Below are 16991 nucleotides of genomic sequence, written 5' to 3' on the forward strand. Positions count from 1 at the left end.
CTTCCGACGTCTCTTGAATTTAGAAAAATCTCATCCAGTGATGAAACGAGATTGGTTAGTTGAACTCCGCGACCAGTTGTCGGAAGATATCTCGGCATTTGAGTGACATGAAATTCCATTGTAAAAAACCCTCTAGATTTCTCAGTTTGTTGAAAAATATTCCTCTAGAAATAGCGTTCCGATGGGATCCCTATGGATATTACTTACGTTATTTTATCATTTTGCTACAAGAACACGGAGATAAATATTCAATAAAAATTCTTCAATGAAAGCGAAATGTGGTTGTAGAAAATTCTACGGAACTGTCACGTAATTTTTATCTAAAATCACGGAATTTTTCTAAAGCGTTCCGTAATTTTTACCTGAATGTCCTGTAAAAAATTACGATACCATCATTTAAATTTTCTGAGTCGATTCCGTACTCGGTGAGCGAACTGTAAGTTCCGTAATTTTTACTGAACATTTCCCACCGTAAATCCCACACAACACTTCTTACGTTCGTCATTCATTATGAAATGTTGAGCAATAACACCAAATTGTCAGCATCATGTTTTCCAATATGGAGTGAATCATTCATTCAAGACGGTGGTGTCGCACTATTCCTGATTGGTCAGAATAAAAGCATAAAGCTAATTGTTGGTCGAATGCAAATATTGAAGTGCATATTGTATCTCGAGGTTCAAAAAGTGTTCCTTGCCTTCGCCTTCGCCTTCGCTTCAGGGGGGCTATAATGAAGAAAAAATTTGGCGTCGTGAGCATGTCACTTCACTTGGAAAAAAATGGAAAAAAATTTTTCTTTTTTTTTCATTCATCATGCGATGCGAACTCATTTTTTTTTCTGCGGAATAGACCGTCTGGGTCGAGGGCGAATGCAAAAGCAACGAACTTTTTTGAACACTTTTTTCATTTTCTCAACACTTAGAACCTAGTAAAATGCAAAACACATTGTGTTTTCATTTTTTTTCGTTTAACAGTTAACGTGAACGCTCGCTGTTTACTTACGATTTACCCCCAGATTTTAACCACAGTCGTCAATGAAAATTTTTTGGGTCACGTGAAGAGCAAAAATGGAACGCAAAAACCGATTCACTCGTTCAACAACGTGGGTTTTGGCGCTTAGTGTCAGGAATTCAATCTTTGAGATTCGTCAAGAATTGACTTCCCTCGTAAAACGCTAGAGACCAATCCGTGTCTGCTATCGCGTCCGATGCTGCGAAGCAACTAACGCGGGGATTCCCCCTCGATGCGCGCAGACCCCCACTATCGCGCGCGCATCTATTATTAAAATGGTTTTCACTGAAGTTCATGCGAGACGCAGCATTCTCCTCACTGCAGTGCCCCCATGCGTCTAGATGTCTCCCTCTTGAATTTAGTTTCAAATTTTCTACCCATAATTACACCCAATTGCAAATGCAAGCTCACTCCTCTCGGTTGACCTCACCCCAACAGCCGAGACAACGGGACAATAATATTTACTGTCCCTCCCCCAGGTGGTATTTTCTCACACGTCGTCTGCGTGTCTCGAATAGAAGGAAACTTTTGATCTCTGATCGAAAGGTAAAACCGAAACCTCGGGGGTGATTCGCGTGGCTTTTGTCCATCTGGGGTGCATAATCGAAAGGAAATTTTTCCTATGTCTGCGGCAGGGGACAATTCTCCATCGATGCGTTCCTCCGCCCCTCCGTACATTGCAACTCCTGCAGTATCAGAAGTTTTTTTTTCCAAGAGTTTGTTTCCAACTTTTGTTCCTATAATTTCACGCAACTGTATAGATTTTTTTCTGCGGCAATACCTGGGGAAAGACAACAATATTTATTGTCCCTCCTTCAGGTGTTATTTTCTCACACACCCCCTACATGTCCCTCACAGAAGAAAACTTTTGATCTCTGATCGAAAGGTAAAAAAAAAACCTTGTGAGTGATTCACATTGCTTTTCTTCACCGGGGGTGCATAATCAAGAGGGAGGAGTTTATGCTATGTCTGCGGCGCGGGACAATTTTCCATCGATGCATCCCTCTCCCCTCCGTATATAGCAAGTTCAGTAGTGACAAAAGTTTTTTTCCATGGGTTCCTCTCCAACTTTTGTTCCTATAATTGCACACAACTGTGCAGGTACTTTCTGCGGCAATAGCTGGTGAAAAGGCAAAAATATTTACTGTCCCACCCCCAGGTGTTATTTTCAGACATGTCGCCTAGGTGTCTCTCACGGAAGAAACTTTTGATCTCTGATCGAAAAGTGAAAAAAAACCTCAGAGGTGATTTGCCTTCTTTTTCCTCATCAGGGATGCATAATCGAGAGATATTTCTCCTTTGTGTTTCCCCTACAATGACGAAACTTTTGAACAGAAAATCCCTGGCGACAGTCTGGCATCGAAGAAAAAATAGAATCTGCTGTAGACAATCAGGAAAATTATGTCTCATGCACATGTCGATTTTTTTGCCAAAACTTAGTTTCAGACGCTCTCCTGTTTTCCGCGTTTCTTCCCTTCCTCCGTTCCAAGAGGAATGCAAGATCTTCCTACAATCACAGGATATTTCAGAATGGGAGAGTATAGAAGTGGTGGAGTTTCCTGAATAATTGAATGCAGGCTAATCATCCAGATTCCTGCATTTATGAATTTCAGGAGAGAAGATCCATATGTTGTCGCCAGACAGTGAGAGCGAGGTGAAAAGGGCCTAAAAGCTATGCTCATATATACCAAGTACTTAAGCCATTTTCAGACTATGATATGATATGATTTCTGCAACTGATTGCATGTTGTATAATTGTTTTCTTTGTGCACTCCAGAAAATATCTCTCTATATTATAAAAATCCAAATCGACTTCTGGTGATGAAAATTTGGTACTCAAAATTAAGACTCCAACATTAAGGGGCTCGAAGGTTATGAGAGTCAGAATAAATTCACGAGGGTCAGATTAAGGGCCACAGGAGGTGTATAAGGGTCCGAATAAGGGTCACAAGGGTCAGATTAAGGGTTGTATGGCTCATAAGGGTCATATTAAGGGTTATATGGGTCAGATTAAGGGTCACAAGATTAAAGATCACAAGAGTCAGATTAAGGGCCCAAATGGGGGTCACAAGGGTCAGATTAAGGGTCTAAATAAGGGTCACAAGGGTCAGATTAAGAGTTAGATGAGTCAGATTAAGGGTCACAATATTAAAGGTTACAAAGGTCAGAATAAGGGACCGAATAAGGGCCCCAAGGGTCATATTAAGGGTTATATGGATCAGATTAAAGGTTACAAGAGTCAGATTAAGGGCTCAAATGAGGGTCACAAGGGTCAGATTAAGGGTTTAAACAAGTGTTACAAGGATCAGAAATTCAGGGTCAGAAACTAAGGGTCACGAGGGGTATAATGAGGGTCAGAATGAGGATCATGGGGGTCATATGGGGGCTGGCGAGTGAAGCGAGCAGGGGGCATAGCCCCCTAATAATGTTCATATAATTCTGACTTCTGTGATGAAACAGTCACATTTTCCTGAGGAGAAAAATGCTATACGTGCATACCCGTATAAACGAATGCTATATGTCCTTCATAACACTTCCGTGAGAACCTCGAAAAATACCATAGGATGCTCAAGATTTGCAAAGTTGAGAACAGGGATAGCCATATCCATAAATTACAATTACTGTTAAATTATTAAGTAGGCAATTAGTTAATATCACTTTTAAGTTGTAATTATTGAAGTAATCATCAACTTAAATAGTTAATTTAAATTGATGAGATAGGAAGATTGACAATTATTTGGATAATCGGAAATCCCTTATGAAAAATGTAGTATTTTTATTTATTTTTGGTTCCATATGTATACCCTCTTGGGTTTTTACATTTTGTTCCCTTCCCTATCTGCGTTACCACGGGCCGACTTACTTTATCCCCAACAGCACCCCATTCGGGATTGGACTGCCAGGGAAACCATGGAAATCTCAGTCATGCAGCCGGCCGATAATGCAGGGATTCCACTATGTCCATTGGTCACACTGACTCAATGGGTACAGTGGTTCTCTACATTCGTGCCTAGCGGCTGTAGTCCCACGCGGTTAGGTGTGCCTAAGCGGACACCCATTCAAGTACTGGACAGACTGCACGCTGCTTAGCCTGGATGACCGCCGGAGCCACACACTCCTCGCGTGACCACTACAGTCACTTCAAAAAAAAAATTTAGTATTATCTACTTAATAGAAAATTTATAGTTCCATATTTTTAAATATTTAATTCATCGTCAGTTGAAAATTTAGATTATCAATTATTTAAGTATTTTTAAATCTCGATTAATATATTTAAACCTTGGTCAACGTAAGACGAAAATTCTTTGAATATTGAAGAATCGGAAGATTGATGACCATTCCTGGTTGAGAAGTACTCGAGAAATCGGATACATTCCATGTACGTCCTCTTCAAAAATTCATTCCTTTTACTGTATATTAAGGTAGCGGAGGCAGTTTCTGATCAGTAGGTAGTACTTGATCACTCGGCTATTTATTTATTAAGTGCGAAGTTTGAGTTGAATTGATCAAGAAGGTAAAACCAACAGTGCAAAGAATAAAATCCCTGCTTTCGCTAGTGATCTCAATTATGGCAGTGGTACCACTGTAAACTGTCAAAAATAAATAGTAAAAGCGCGCGAACGCGAGAAACGGCCATTTTCGCCGTTTGCTTGTGGAATGAGCTAAGTGTGTACCTGAAGCTTCAGCACTCAAATTTTACCATGTAAGTACCGAATGATCATAAATATGATATAAATCTCAAGTTAAATCATAGGAGAACAACTCAGAATGATAAAAAATAGATAAAAAAATTATTTTCAATAATTACTGTGGTGATCAATAACTGTCGCCTGAATTCTAACCTGTCGGTATTTGATGATCGAAGGATTCATGAGTGGTCAGCTCGGATTAATTGAGGCCAACTGACAGTTTTTTAAGAAAATGTCAGTTTAATAATCTGTCAATGTAAATATTCACCTTATCTTTCCCTCATGGTGGTAATTATCGTTGTTGTAACGATGAAAATAGTATCGAAAAATGGTGGGATGCCACAAGTTGATCATTTTTATTATTTATTATCCTTGAATTTGGTTTTTGCTGACCGCAGAGGCTAAAAACTACCTCTGATTACTTATTAATAATAAAAAAAATAATTTAATGATCAGTTAGAGATGAAACAAGTAGGAAATTAAGTCATTATTCTCCTCATCCCAATGATCAGAAACTGCCTCCACTCGTGATCAAAAACTACCTCATGCGACTAAATCGTGATCATAAACTACCGCCAAGGCGGAATTTTCTTAATGTTAATTTTTTATTAATTATTTGATATTTGTAGCTCAAAAGTGGATTTTTAATTGATGTTAAATGTCTGTTTTACACTTTAAAAGAAGTTTCACTCCGTTTTTATTTGCTGTTTTCTCATTTTTCACCTTAACCGGAGCCCGCCGAGCTTAACTGATCAGAAACTGCCTCCGCTCTTAACTAGACACGATTCTTATCTATTCTGATGATTCCTGCGGTGTCAGTTTCTATAGTCACTCCATGTAATGGTGACACCTAGTGATGTCGCGAGAGACTTTACGAGACAATACTTAGGAGAGATGGTCTCGATCTCAATGAACATGGAAATCTGGTCTCGTCTCAGTCTCGAAATACGCAGTATCGACACCTCTCGTGATGACTTCGAATCAATTTATCTCATCTCGTTCTTAAGTTTTTCATATTTTTAATGTACAATCTCGGTTTTTGTCTCGGTGTGTCTCGTGTCGGTTTTCTACATATAAAACCGCGAATAACTTGAAACCGAGATGAGGTAAATTCACTCAAGTCATCACGAGAGAAGTCGATACTGCGTATTTCAAGACTAAGGCGAGACCAAAAATTTCCGTGCTCCCTGAGACCGAGACAATTCCTCCAAAGTATTGTCTCGTGATGTCTCGTGAAATGTTTTGCGGCATCACTATTCCCGATAGTCACGTGACCTCACACGAAATTTTCTTTCCCCAGCGTTTGAGGCATGTGATTCAGCAGGAGATGCGGTAGTGTCTCGGGCAGAGTGAGAGCCCACCTAAGTCAACCGCACTCCTATTCGGCAAAATAGCGTAAACTTCAATTTGTGGATGTTTAACCTATCAAGTGGACAACTCAGTTGTAAAGAAAACGAAAATTGACTAAATAAATCACTCATGTTACAAATTATTTTTCTCATCAAATTAGAAGTGTTATGAGGTACTTATCCGGTCTCAAAAACAATAATTAAAGAAAATGTTCATAGATAATTCAGGACTTGTGACTGCAGTGGTAATAGTCGAATTTTGATCGGACAACATCGCACGCTTCGGCTAGTAGTGGGGTTGTAACAGTGAGATTAATGGTTATGTGTGTTATATGATGATAATTAAGTGCTGGAAGCACTGAATTATCGTCACCGACTTTTAATTGCAGATTAAATATGATCTATGAATTCAGTGTTCCATTTTTTTCTTTTTTGCACTTTAAATTGAAGGGGATAAAATTCGGAAAAAAAACAAGTGGAACATTTAACGGCGGGGAAGTTGTCGGTGGAAACATTGTCACCGGATAAGTTATTGTCGATTATTTTGTCGCCGAAATTTTGTCCACGGATGAAAAGTTACGGAACCATTACTAAAGTAATTTGGAATTGTGTTTCGTTGCTCATAAAAAAATTGTTTTCTCAAAAAACATGTTTCAGAAAGTTCACAGGATTTCTCTAAAGTCATGAACTTTGGATTCTACGTTTTCAATATGCTGTCGATCATGTTCACCAATTGCTATATGGGTCAGTCTTGGGAAGATGAGGTATGTTCTTGCATAATTAATGTCCTTGATCAAATTATGTACAGTGAAACATGATATCTCTCGCATCATCTCTAACAGTTGCACTTCAGCTTCTTCTGTTACGATTATTATTTCAGGTTCTTAAGCTGTCTGATGCATTCTATGACCACGATTGGACCGATTTACCGCTTTCCTGTCATTCATGATATGCATGGTACGTGCTCAAAGACCGTTGCAACTAACGGCCGGAGGATTCTACAAATTCTCTTTAAATGGTTTCACAAGCGCGAGTATTTTTTTCAAAATGAATTTGCGATCTACTTATAAGTATTTATTGCAGATCATTAAATCCATAGCGGACTTCTACTCAATGTTGAGGGCAATGACTTGAAATCAGTATATTATGGGCCAAATGTGTACTAAAGATTCAAGATACTAAATTATGTAAACGCACTCACAAGGTTCACAACCCGACTATGACGATTGTAATTAATATAGTTCTGTTCTGATGTTATGCACTAAAGTTGTAATGCAATATGTTCAGTTGGTTATACAACACATATTTTCCTCAAGAAGAGTCGCCTTGATTCAAGATGATTTGCCGAGTTGATTAAAAACGATTTTTCGAATTGATTCCAAGTGATTTTTCGACTTGATTCAAGTCGATTCCTTGAATCCGTTCATTCGAATCGATATTAATCGAGTCCGAGACACTGGACTTGAAATGGGTCGAAAATCGACTAGAATCAATTCAACGCGAACGTGAATCAGCCCCTCGTAATCCGAATCTAATCAACATCAACTAATTGGATCCGGAAGAAGAATCACAATTACCCCTCCAAATTCTGCTGGTGTCACAACACATAATCTACTTTTACCTGTCACCTTTCCACTGACCACTGAGGGATCTTAACAACTCAATAGTTGCGCATGCCTAGTTCAACGTCAAACGCCTGAGATTTACGAAGTTGAGAAGTTACCAAGAAATCGGATACATTATGCATGTTCTCTTGAAAAATTAATTGCTCCCACTGCGCATTCGCCATACTTTTTTCCTATTTCTTCTGCGGACGATTTCTGCTGCGTCTGTGTCTCTAGTTATTTCACTTCATGATGACACCGGATACCGAGTTGGAAGTAAAGTTGCTATCGTTGATTCAGCTTGCCATTATTCGTCATTTAACTTCAAGATTCTTCGTTTCTAGGCGAGATTCATTAAGGCGCAGAATGTTTTGCACCAAGTGAGTCGGTCGATTGCATTTTTAGGGATGTGGCCGGAGGAGATAACCAGTAGCAGCCGAATAAGACTTGCTATGTACTTAACGTATCACATATTTCGGGTCCTGATGGAATTGATTGAATTTGCAATGGTTCTTGGGAATCTCCAACTGACCATCGATAATGTCACCAACACGGGTTTCCAAGTGGCTGTTATATTGAGACTGACAAGTTGGAGATTCAACCCAAAGATGCGGTATGCTATTGAGAAATTCAATGAATTTCATCAACGGCATGAGTTCCAAAACACCAGGGAATTGGATGTTTTCATCAGATATAGTGAATATTCTCTCGCTGTTTACAAAATCATTAGGACAACGTCAGTTGCATGCGTTGTCTCGTGGTACTTAACACCATTTCAGAACTATCTCTTTGCGAGTGAGTGATGATTATAATCCATTATCTCGTTAGTAATGTCTCATTACGATCTTCATGCTTTCAATTTGAAGAGTTACAGAACGAAACATTTGTTTTTGTTTATCCGTTCCGAATGCCTCCATTCGAGATTTTTTCGAGACTCGATGTGGCCTTTCTCGTTCATTTTACTGACATTGGAATGGCATACGTGAGTATTTGTTTTGCACTAACATATGGATTATATTTCACGATCATCCATCATATTTGTGGTCAATTGGTCATCATGAGTGACAGAGTGAGGAATCTTAGAGTTGATCCGACTGTATCGATGGCAGAGGTTTTTCGTCCTATCATTGAGAAGCATACAGCTATAATCCGGTGAGTGTGAGTGATTTATAATACTTTACCAGTTGGAAAATGGTTATTAATGAGATCCGTTCTGTCCAGGGTGTCGAAAGCGTTGGATGATTGTTCGAATGTTTTTCTGCTTTATGAACTATTGAACACCATTATCGTTATTGGACTGCTCGCATACTATTTAATAGTGGTAATATTCTGCTTCTGATGTCTTACATACAATACCCTCATGTTTTAATGAAACCTTTGAATGCGCTATAATCTCTAGAAGTCCTTGAGCAAATTGATTCAGGATTGCAAAATTTTCATTGTCGATTGCGAAATATTGTAGAATGGAATGTGCGCTGCGTCTGTCCTTCCCTTATGATCACAAAGGAGGCCATGAGCCTGCCAATTTTTACGCCAAATTTTCTCATTTCAATGAACTTTACGTTGCAGGACGGAGATGCAAGTTCAGCTGTCATTGTCAATTATTCACTGGCTACGATCAACATATTGGTGCTTATATTCGCGAATTGTTTCATGGGTCAGTGTCTAGAAAATGAGGTACATTATTTATCGGCAAATTAATTGCGAATAATTCGCATGAATTAGTCTATTCTGCAATTAGGACAGAAAGTTAGAGCTTCTTGACTGGTTTTCCATAATTTCACAGTAGATTTTGTCATTTTTTTGTGAGGAGGAGTCAAGTGGGTGTTCTCGTTAATTTCTCCTCTTATCGAAAAGAGAAGTAAACATTTTGCGTGCAGGGTTAACAGAATGATTACACTGAGAAAAATTTTCTAGAAAAATTCATGTGCTAGCACCATTACAGTAGACTCTTGCTAGTTGCTCATCGAAAGGGTGTTGGAGTACCATTTCCAAGAAATGAGCAACTTTCCACCGGTCCCCACTCCTCGACCAATGTCGACATAAGCTCTCAGAAAAATGAGAGGGAGCGAATAATTTTCGAATTATTTGGACCTCTGTGTTTACGTACGGAAGACAAACGAAAGAGATAAGGCAGCCGAGAGTAGGTGGCAGTGCTCGAGGGTCCGAGAAGGGGATTAGGGGAAAACGAGCAATTAAGGGGCCGTCCATATATTACGTAAGACGTTTAGGGGGGAGGGGGGTTTAAAGATTTCATACTTTTCCTTACGTGGGGAGGTGGGGGGTCGTCAAGGATCTTACGTAAGATTTTTTCGTGTCTTTTTCATTAATTTTTTGTTTTTCAAATCACAAACCTATTTCACTTCGTTGTACATCAACCCTGATAGTGCCATCTCCAACAGAATTACAAGAATCAGATCATTTCATGCCATTATTCCTAAGAATGACGCTGGAAGGTACTATTCCATGCACCCACAAATGTGTTCCCTATGATTTATTCTGTCCATCGCTGAATGATCAGCTCGGGGGGAGAATGTGATATCTGTAGTAAATACTTTGCATCGAAGAAGTCAGTGAGCTCTCACAAAAAGTGCATTTTATCTCCTGTAAACCTCAGCGTCGAAGAGTAAAGAAAGTCATTTCACGACGTGACCAAGAACTCATGCGTGTCATCGAAGAAAATAATAAAACTGAGGGAGTTGTTGAATGGGTAAATGAAGATATTACAGTCGATTCTGAAGAGGAAGTAACCTTGACTGGAGAAGAGATACGGGATATTCCAGTTGCTACTCCTCTCTCTGATTGGACCTTGGACCAAAGAAAGTGATGACAAAGAATAGATATTGTTTATCAAGTTACTTTTGTGTGTTGTGTAGTTCATATCAATATTATTTTATTAAATTCACGCAATGTTTTCTAATGTTCTCATTGAATAAAAAAAACATAACTTTGTATGTGCTCATCCATTCCCCATTTTCCGTAAGATTTCGGGGGGGGGTCAGTCAAATTTTACAAAATCTTACATGGGGGGGAGGGGGGAGTCCAAAGCAGCTGAAAATTCCCTTACGTAATATATGGACGGCCCCTAACGGGCGTGCAACTAGCGAAAGACTACTCCAGCACCAGAAAAATTCTTGTGCAGCACTAGAAAAATGGTCGTTCAGCACCGGAATAATTATTGGGCGCACCAAAAAAATTATGGTCCGCCTAATAATTTTTCCGGTGCTAGACAATAGTTTTTCCAAGTGCGCGGATTGTGAATCGTTTGTGGTGCTCAGCGCATGAATTTTTCTGGAAAATTTTTTCTTCGTGTATCTTATCAAGAAGTTCAGTTTTTTCAACCAATTATTTCAACAGAATCTCACATAAGAAAATGATTAATTTAAAGCTTGTTACCTAGTTGTCTAATTTTTGTCAACCGCACTATATAGGAAATTCTTAACTATTACAGAGCATGAATCTGCTCGAAGCGTTCTACGATTACCAGTGGCATGACATGCCGTTATCCTATCAGAGAGGATTGCTAATTTGTATGCTATGCGCCCGATCGCCGCTGAAGATGACAGCGGGAAAATTCTACAAATTTTCGTTGGAAGGTTTTACAATCGTAAGCATCGAAAAGTTGATCATTTATTATTATGTAAAATTTTCTTTCTCATGTCTTTGCAGATACTAAAATCATCCATGGCCGTTATTTCAATGTTAAGGAAAACAGTTTAAAACGGAGGAATAATCAATATTACGTGTATTGTTCCAAAAGAAAATGGAAATAATTGTGCAAAGATGTTGGTGTAAATTTCATAACCAAATTGTTCAGAAAATATAAACTAACGCAATATGATAACACCAAAGAAAGTTGTCTCATGTCGATTGAAATTTTGAAAATCAACTCATGTTATTTTCTGTATGATTCCGGAAAATATAAGAGAAATATTGCTCGGATTTTCTTTATTACGACGTGACGAAGAGCACTTGGACAACACTTAGCCGTTATGTGAGCTCATTACTAATTAAAAACAGTTGAAAATCTTCAATTTTTGCAAGTCAATTTTCAATTAAAAGCAATACTCCAACGTTTCTGAATAAAAAATGACTTACTCACGGCCCAAATTTGAGATCACACAAAATCACCGCAGATGCTGAATCCTTACTCACAACCGATTGTTTCCTGAACTCTCTCAGTATATTCTAATTTCTTTTATCTGTTGCATGACTCAAAACAGTATTTTACATCAGAAGGTCCACAAAGTATTTTACGAAGGATCTGCGTTGTAATCAGAGCCCAAGGCACGTTTTTTTTATCACTGGGTCCAGAAACAGCGATCTAATTGGGCAAAGCGAGGTTAGAATCGTGGTTCTAAAACCTAGTGACGAAAAAATTTCATGTTATGAATGTAGAATACAGGACGATTATTGCACTGATCGAAAAGTACAATAGAACTTGAAATCTTGACTGTTCACATTTACATGAGCAACTGACGCGCGTACAAAACCACTGAATTTGTGCGCGTGGATAGTCTTCACTCGATCGTTGAAGGGGAGTTGCGAGCCACGATTCGATTGTTAATGCAGAAGATTTCCACGGAATAAAATACATAAATCATGGACTTTTGGAAACTCCGTATTGCGCAGGAGCCAGAGACGGATTCCTGCACTGCCCGCGTATATCGGTATTTCTGTTATTTCAACTCCCGTTCACTTCGCCATGATACCAGATAGTGAGTTAGAGGTAGAGTTCCTCCTGAGTAGTTGCTTTTATATTCTGTTCTCATTTTTCATTTTGCAAAATTTTCTGTTCTCTAGGAGAGATTCCAAAAGGCGCAGAATGTTTTGCATTACGTGAGTAGGCCAGTTGCCTTTTTGGGAATGTGGCCAGTGAACGTAACCACTGGCAGCCGGATAAGAATGGTTCTATATTTCATATACCACATTTATCGCATGGGAATGGAATTCATCGATCTCGTCATGGTTTTCGGGGATCTTGGACAAGTCATTGAGAATCTCATGATAACGGGCACCCAAGTAGCCCTCATGATGAGACTTTCATTTCCAAGATTCACTGTGAGTATGCGTCGAGTGATTGATGGATTGAGCGACTTGCACCAACGTACCAAGTTCAACGATACCAGAGAAATGGAGATCTTTATCAAATACAGCGAAATTTGCGAGAGATGCTACAAGATTGTATTATGGCCAGCAACCTTCACCTGTGTCTCGTGGTATCTCACGCCGATTCAAACCTATTTCATAATGAGTAAGTAATATTTACAATAAAAATTTAACCCTCGATCACTCGCTCAATGAGCGCGGCGCCGCCCGTTTTCGTTTTTTTACATTTTAGCGTATTTCTCGACGCTTAAAAATGCTGAAAAAATGAGAATTCCTAGTTCAATCTTTGTATTACGCGTTGGCGTTGTCCGTGTTTTTCTCGGGAAATTTCTTTAGCTAAAAAAAAAAAGAAACGTTGAACGGACAGAAAACCAGCGCCGCCCGGTGCGACTGAGTCCCTGTCGCCCCTCGAGTGACAGTGTTGCTACATTCACTGCCACACTTGAAATGCGCCCATAGCGGTAAGCGCCAAGGTGGCAACAGCGCACTCGGATTAACCCAGCGATGCTGCGCTAACCGTGCGACGGATGAAGACTGGCGGCAGAGCGCGAGTGATCGAGGGTGAATCTTGGTGCGTCATTGGTTATGTCAGCCTGAGATCCATGACTTTTAGCTCATAATGAAGCTGTATTTTTTTCCCTATTGAAGAAATACAGAATGCAACCTTCGTATATGCATCTCCTTGGCGAATGCCTCCGTTCGAGGCTATGGAGAAACCCGAGGTAGCCATCTTTCTTCATCTTATCGAAATACCGGTGACATACTTGACTGCTTGTTATTTGTTAACTTACTGCATATATTTCACCCTCATAAATCACATCCGGGGTCAACTAGTCATCATGAGTTACAAAGTCAAGAATCTCAAAGTCGATCGTGCAACTAATGTAAAAGAAGTTTTCGGTCCCATTGTCGAAAAGCATATCACAATACTTCAGTAAGTGAGACTCATCATCATGAAACTCGAAAGAATAAAAAATGATAAAGTTCTTGCAGTATAGCAAAATCGTTGGACGACTGTTCTCATCTCTTTCTTCTATATGAACTCCTTAACACGACTCTCACTCTTGCATTACTATCGTACAACATAATGGCGGTAGGATACACCTTCGGATGTGACTGATTATCTCAAAACTGTGGATGAGCCATGAAAAATTGATCTTAACAATACTTTTCAGAACATTAGTTTGAGTGAAACTGCTCTAATCATCAACTTCTCATTCTACATGTTCAACATGACCGTGTTGGTATTTGCCAACTGCTACATGAGTCAGTGTTTGGAGAATGAGGTACATTTTCCACCAACTGATCACGTTGATAAAATTATCCTTGTGTACTGAGTGAAAAAATTAGCACTGCCGGAAAACTATATGTTCCATTGAGAATATTTGATGGAGTGGAACAGATTTACTTCAGGGAAATTAACCAACTTGGTAGAAAGAAATTTAATATCTTTCACAAAAATTAAATTTTTGTCGGGGACATTAGAAATATCTCAAGGAGAATTCTAACTGTTGGCAGGAAAAAATATAATCTACCGTACGACAATCATTAGATCTGGGAGAACTCCATAGGATTATACCATTGAAAGAATACATTGGTGAGGAAAAAAAACTTCAATTTTAACTTAAGTAGCATTTGTCAGAATGATGTTAACATCGCGATTTAGCGCGAAGTGTGAACTTCGCGATTTAGCGCTAAGTATGAACTTCGCGATTTCTCGCGAAGATCGCCGTCATTTTAGAACGCACCGTTCGATTTGTTTTTTCTACGGTCTCCCTCCTTGAGACAAGTCTAAACTTCAATTTCAACTTAGGTAGCACTTCACCATGATTTTGATAAAAGCGAAGTCTTATATAATTCTCTGTGGAACGAATGTATTTACCCGAAAGTCATAGAAATGTCTCACGAGAACAATTACTACTACGAAAATGATCATGGTTTGGTGGAAATTGTCTTTTTTGTCCACAAGTAAATTTATTTAACACGACAAAAGATCTCTTCAAAGGACCATATAATTTTACGGCAGAACTAATTTATTCTCTCATTGTCAGTATGAACTACCCATGATCATAATTTCAGGCGATGAACCTGTTTCATGCCTTTTACGAACACGATTGGAACAATCTACCGCTGGCATATCAGAAGGCATTCATGATATGTATGCTGCGCGCTCAAACACCCCTGAACATTACAGCCGGAAAATTCTACAAATTCTCATTGAGTGGCTTCACAAGTGTTAGAATTTTGACGTTTGTCATGACCAATTCCGAATTCAATCAGAATCTTTTCTTGCAGATCATGAAATCATCCATGGCCTTCGTCTCAATGTTGCGAGCAACGATTTGAAATCCGGACATGGTTTTCTGCATATTCTAAGAACACAAAATCATTTAGTACAATTATGCAATTGCAATGAGAGTTTGGAATCAGAGTTGACTGCTAGAATTGTAATAAATATGGACAAAGATACATGTATGATGTGGAAGATGAAGTACATTATTCTCTAGCCCCTTGAGGGCCAAAAGATAGACCATTACAGGCCGTTGTCCTATTAAAAAGAATTGCTGATTTGTGTGCGAAGTGCCCGATCACCAATAAAGATGACAGTGGACTTCACAAGAGTGAGCATCGAAGAGTTAATTATTTCGAATTGAAAATTTTATGATTTCTATCCTTGCAGATGCTCAAATCATCTATGGCCTTCGTTTCAATGTTGAGGACAACAGTTTAAAATGCAAAAACAACCAATATCACGTGTGTCGTTTCAAAAAAGAATAGAAGTAATTGTGCAAAGATATCGGTATAAATTTATTATCAAATTATTTAGAAAATATAAACTAACACAAGATAATAAGACCAAAGAGAGTTGTCTCATGTCGACTGAGTACTTGAAAATCAACTGATGTTGTTTTCACTTCAGGTGTTATGTTTATCACTTATTGAAATTTCTACAGAAAACTTGCATTCTTTATACTTCCGAGAACTATAAGAGAGATATTGTTTTGAATTTGTTGATCATGACGTGACAACGACGGTTAGAGCAATGTGAGAAGGATGGGGAGTTGCTGTCTTCCATTGTTCCAGGCACACAGTAAGATTTACAGCATTTGCACGGAGAGTAAAGAATCGGAAGTAGTCTGGTGATCGCAAGACTTTTCCCGATGATTCTGACGAAGGGTGCCCCTCTAGCGTGAAAAAATCGGGAAAAATCCGATTTCACATCTATATCGATAAAGAATTTTCGAAAGGATCCGATTATACAGACTGTTCAGAGAATGGCTTGCGTTTAATCGGGGAAATCCTGACAATTTTCGGAACTCTCCTCAGTCAATTATTGAGAACTCTAGCACTGAATGACGCGCTCTACCGGCCGCAGCGCGTACTAGTGCGAGCAGATGACTTGGAGCCACTGAATGAGTTTATGTATACAAAAGAGTTGTTTTTTGCCGGTTATTATTAAATTTCTCGTGATTTATATTGTTTGTGCACAGTTCCAAAGTCATCCTAAAAGCAAAGAGCATACTATGTTTCAATCAAAAAATGGAATTCGACATCAGAGTAACAAAAAACAAAGAATTTTGCAGTGTGCCTAGCTGTAATAGTTTAGCCTATCGTAATCAGTGAGATTCTTCCGATTTCCTTTAAAAAAACAAGAGTTTCGTAAAACTGAAGAAGAAATTCGGTGAAGAAGAAACAGTTGATCGTCTAACTGTAGCCTCGAGATAATTTGATTTCGATGCATAGAATAATTTCTTACCATTCGCAGTCATTCTACCAGTTTTCTTGAGAGTTTTCCGATAGATTCGATTCTGTTGAAATGTCGTAAAATTGACGGTAAAAAAAATACATTTTCTTGTGCGCCGAAGAGAAAATCACAGAGCTCACTCATCTTATGAACTCCCCCGGCAAAATACCGATGGCGCACCAGATTTTATCCCTATCTTTTTTCTCCGTGCGGCTATCCATGTGAGGTCCTTAAGGATGTTCGACACCCTTTTAGCCAAAATTGACGTTGTTTTCATTTTTCTGGCAAATTATCGATGGGAGTGACGTGAAAAAATATAACGATTTTGTGGTTTGTCATTCTTTAATGGCTCACGAAGTTGCGTAGTGGTGCGATAATTTTCATGCGTTTTTTCTACAGTTTTGTGATTCTTTTTAAAAGTTTAGAGAAAACGCAGGAAAATGTTCGCACCACCTTAAAATTTCGTCAGTCATTAAATAATGAC

At 38.9% G+C, this 16991-nt stretch overlaps 2 protein-coding genes across 3 annotated transcripts; both read left to right on the forward strand.

The window, feature by feature from the left end:
- Nucleotides 1–7905: 7905 nt before the first annotated feature.
- Nucleotides 7906–11373, forward strand: LOC107041505. The gene is made up of 7 exons (XM_015262082.2): nt 7906–7934; nt 8003–8448; nt 8520–8805; nt 8875–8974; nt 9223–9330; nt 11105–11260; nt 11323–11373. Exons 1-7 carry the CDS (start codon nt 7906–7908, stop codon nt 11371–11373), a joined length of 1176 nt encoding a protein of 391 aa, XP_015117568.2.
- A 985-nt stretch (nt 11374–12358) lies between these two features.
- On the forward strand, nt 12359–15493 carry LOC107041467 (odorant receptor 85f). 2 transcript variants are annotated; one of them, XM_015262051.1, is made up of 7 exons: nt 12359–12382; nt 12457–12907; nt 13411–13696; nt 13756–13855; nt 13938–14048; nt 14842–14997; nt 15443–15493. In XM_015262051.1, exons 1-7 carry the CDS (start codon nt 12359–12361, stop codon nt 15491–15493), a joined length of 1179 nt encoding a protein of 392 aa, XP_015117537.1. The 2 variants fall into 2 exon arrangements, with proteins under 2 accessions (XP_015117537.1, XP_028982170.1); XM_029126337.1 differs by lacking the exon at nt 15443–15493 and adding an exon at nt 15058–15108.
- Nucleotides 15494–16991: the final 1498 nt, after the last annotated feature.

This window comes from Diachasma alloeum, unplaced genomic scaffold (genome assembly GCF_001412515.2).
Source record: "Diachasma alloeum isolate Michigan unplaced genomic scaffold, Dall2.0 Dall_scaffold_00366, whole genome shotgun sequence".
In the NCBI taxonomy this organism is placed as follows: Eukaryota; Metazoa; Arthropoda; class Insecta; order Hymenoptera; family Braconidae; genus Diachasma; species Diachasma alloeum.

What these genes read in the sequence shown, in the direction of transcription:
- LOC107041467 (XM_015262051.1), top strand. Translation starts at nt 12,359, where the DNA reads ATGATACCAGATAGTGAGTTAGAG. An exon ending in GTCAGTGTTTGGAGAATGAG is followed by an intron (nt 14,049 to 14,841) that starts GTACATTTTCCA and finishes TCATAATTTCAG; the next exon opens with GCGATGAACCTGTTTCATGC. An exon ending in CATTGAGTGGCTTCACAAGT is followed by an intron (nt 14,998 to 15,442) that starts GTTAGAATTTTG and finishes CTATCCTTGCAG; the next exon opens with ATGCTCAAATCATCTATGGC.
- LOC107041505 (XM_015262082.2), top strand. Translation starts at nt 7,906, where the DNA reads ATGACACCGGATACCGAGTTGGAAGTAAA. An exon ending in TCAGAACTATCTCTTTGCGA is followed by an intron (nt 8,449 to 8,519) that starts GTGAGTGATGAT and finishes TTCAATTTGAAG; the next exon opens with AGTTACAGAACGAAACATTT. An exon ending in TCGCATACTATTTAATAGTG is followed by an intron (nt 8,975 to 9,222) that starts GTAATATTCTGC and finishes TTTACGTTGCAG; the next exon opens with GACGGAGATGCAAGTTCAGC.